Source organism: Rhagoletis pomonella, unplaced genomic scaffold (assembly GCF_013731165.1).
Source record: "Rhagoletis pomonella isolate Grant_MI unplaced genomic scaffold, Rhpom_1.0 Rhpom_scaffold_00001, whole genome shotgun sequence".
Lineage (NCBI taxonomy): Eukaryota > Metazoa > Arthropoda > Insecta > Diptera > Tephritidae > Rhagoletis > Rhagoletis pomonella.
Genome location: NW_023458555.1, coordinates 76898258 through 76899462, shown reverse-complemented (window position 1 = coordinate 76899462; position 1205 = coordinate 76898258). Strand labels below are relative to the sequence as shown.

The 1205-nt window shown below is 34.5% G+C and overlaps 1 protein-coding gene across 4 annotated transcripts; it reads left to right on the top strand.

Annotated features, from left to right (window-relative positions):
- Window positions 1-228: 228 nt before the first annotated feature.
- Window positions 229-1199, top strand: LOC118752134. 4 transcript variants are annotated; one of them, XR_004994640.1, is made up of 3 exons: window positions 229-351; window positions 891-1042; window positions 1113-1199. XR_004994640.1 is itself a non-coding variant. In XM_036486987.1 (3 exons), exons 1-3 carry the CDS (start codon window positions 421-423, stop codon window positions 1155-1157), a joined length of 336 nt encoding a protein of 111 aa, XP_036342880.1. In that variant the 5' UTR covers window positions 375-420; the 3' UTR covers window positions 1158-1199. The 4 variants fall into 4 exon arrangements, 1 of the variants encoding a protein (XP_036342880.1); XR_004994639.1 differs by lacking the exon at window positions 229-351 and adding an exon at window positions 375-794; XR_004994638.1 differs by lacking the exon at window positions 229-351 and adding an exon at window positions 375-829.
- Window positions 1200-1205: the final 6 nt, after the last annotated feature.

Sequence of the window (1205 nt, the reverse complement as noted above, 5' to 3'; positions counted from 1 at the left end):
CTACCTAGCTATCTGTATAATAAGCTAACCTTTCCAAAATCTGCCCGTATAAGCGACTTAATTGTATCTAGCTTTAATTATCTTAACTCTTCAAGACTATGGAATTCTATTCCACCTGATACTCGCTGCAGCTTAAACAAGGGCAACTTTAGGAATGTGTTGTTTTCGTACTTTCGTCAATAAGTTTTTTTACTCTGAGTTTCGCTATCTGCAGCCGGATTCCAGCTTTCGCTATCGCTAAAACTCTACAAATCTCCAAAAATCCAAACGCTAAAAATTATCCGAACTTTAGGCGATTTTTCTTAAATGCGATTCCGGCTGGTTCATCTCTAAAAATCTCCAAGGAAAATTGTAATACTTTTATCCGCCGCAGGTGTCGCTGGTGTAGTTGAAGAGAAATATCAAATTTTGTTTACTTTTATGGCCCACGGGAATTTAGTTAAAATTTGTAATTTTGATATAATTTGCTCTAAATCAGAAATTAAAAGCCGCAATCTCGGTCTATTTCATTATAATATTAAGAAAGAGTGTTGTGCTAATAAATACGTGGTCAAGATGAGTGAGTTGCGAAGATATTTGTTTCGTATCTCAGTGAACTCTCAGCGAGCTTTAAGGAACCGTTTGCGAAGCAAAAGAAAATTGTTGCGGGAATCCATGGATCCCTTCTGTATTTCAGAGGAACGGTTCACAGAAATTATTCGACTTCCAAAAGAAATATGTAGAAATGTTTTTAATTAAATCCGCCCCTTTACGTTGCAAAGGACATCAAGTTGTGGATTGTCGAAAGTTTTAAGGTTCCTTGTAGCATTGCGATTTTTCGCTCAATTATGTACATATATACATATATATATATATTCAATGTTGTATTAATTGAATTCATACTTTTTCAGGAAGCTATCAACGTTCGGTGGGACAAGACTTCTTACTTAATGTATCCCAAAGCAGCGTCAGTAGATGCATTAGAGAAATTGCCAGTATCATGGACAAATACTTGTTAACTAGATACATTAAGTTTCCATCAACAGTTGAAGAAAAACAGGCTGTAAGGAAAATTACTTATACTAAATTAAAAGTAATATTACTTAAGATAAGTTTGTGATTCTTTATTTTAGATTTTATCAAGAGTTCAGATTCCCTGGGATCATAGGAGACATTAAGGGATCGCATATTAAATTAAAGACTCCATCCAAAGACATTGAACATGT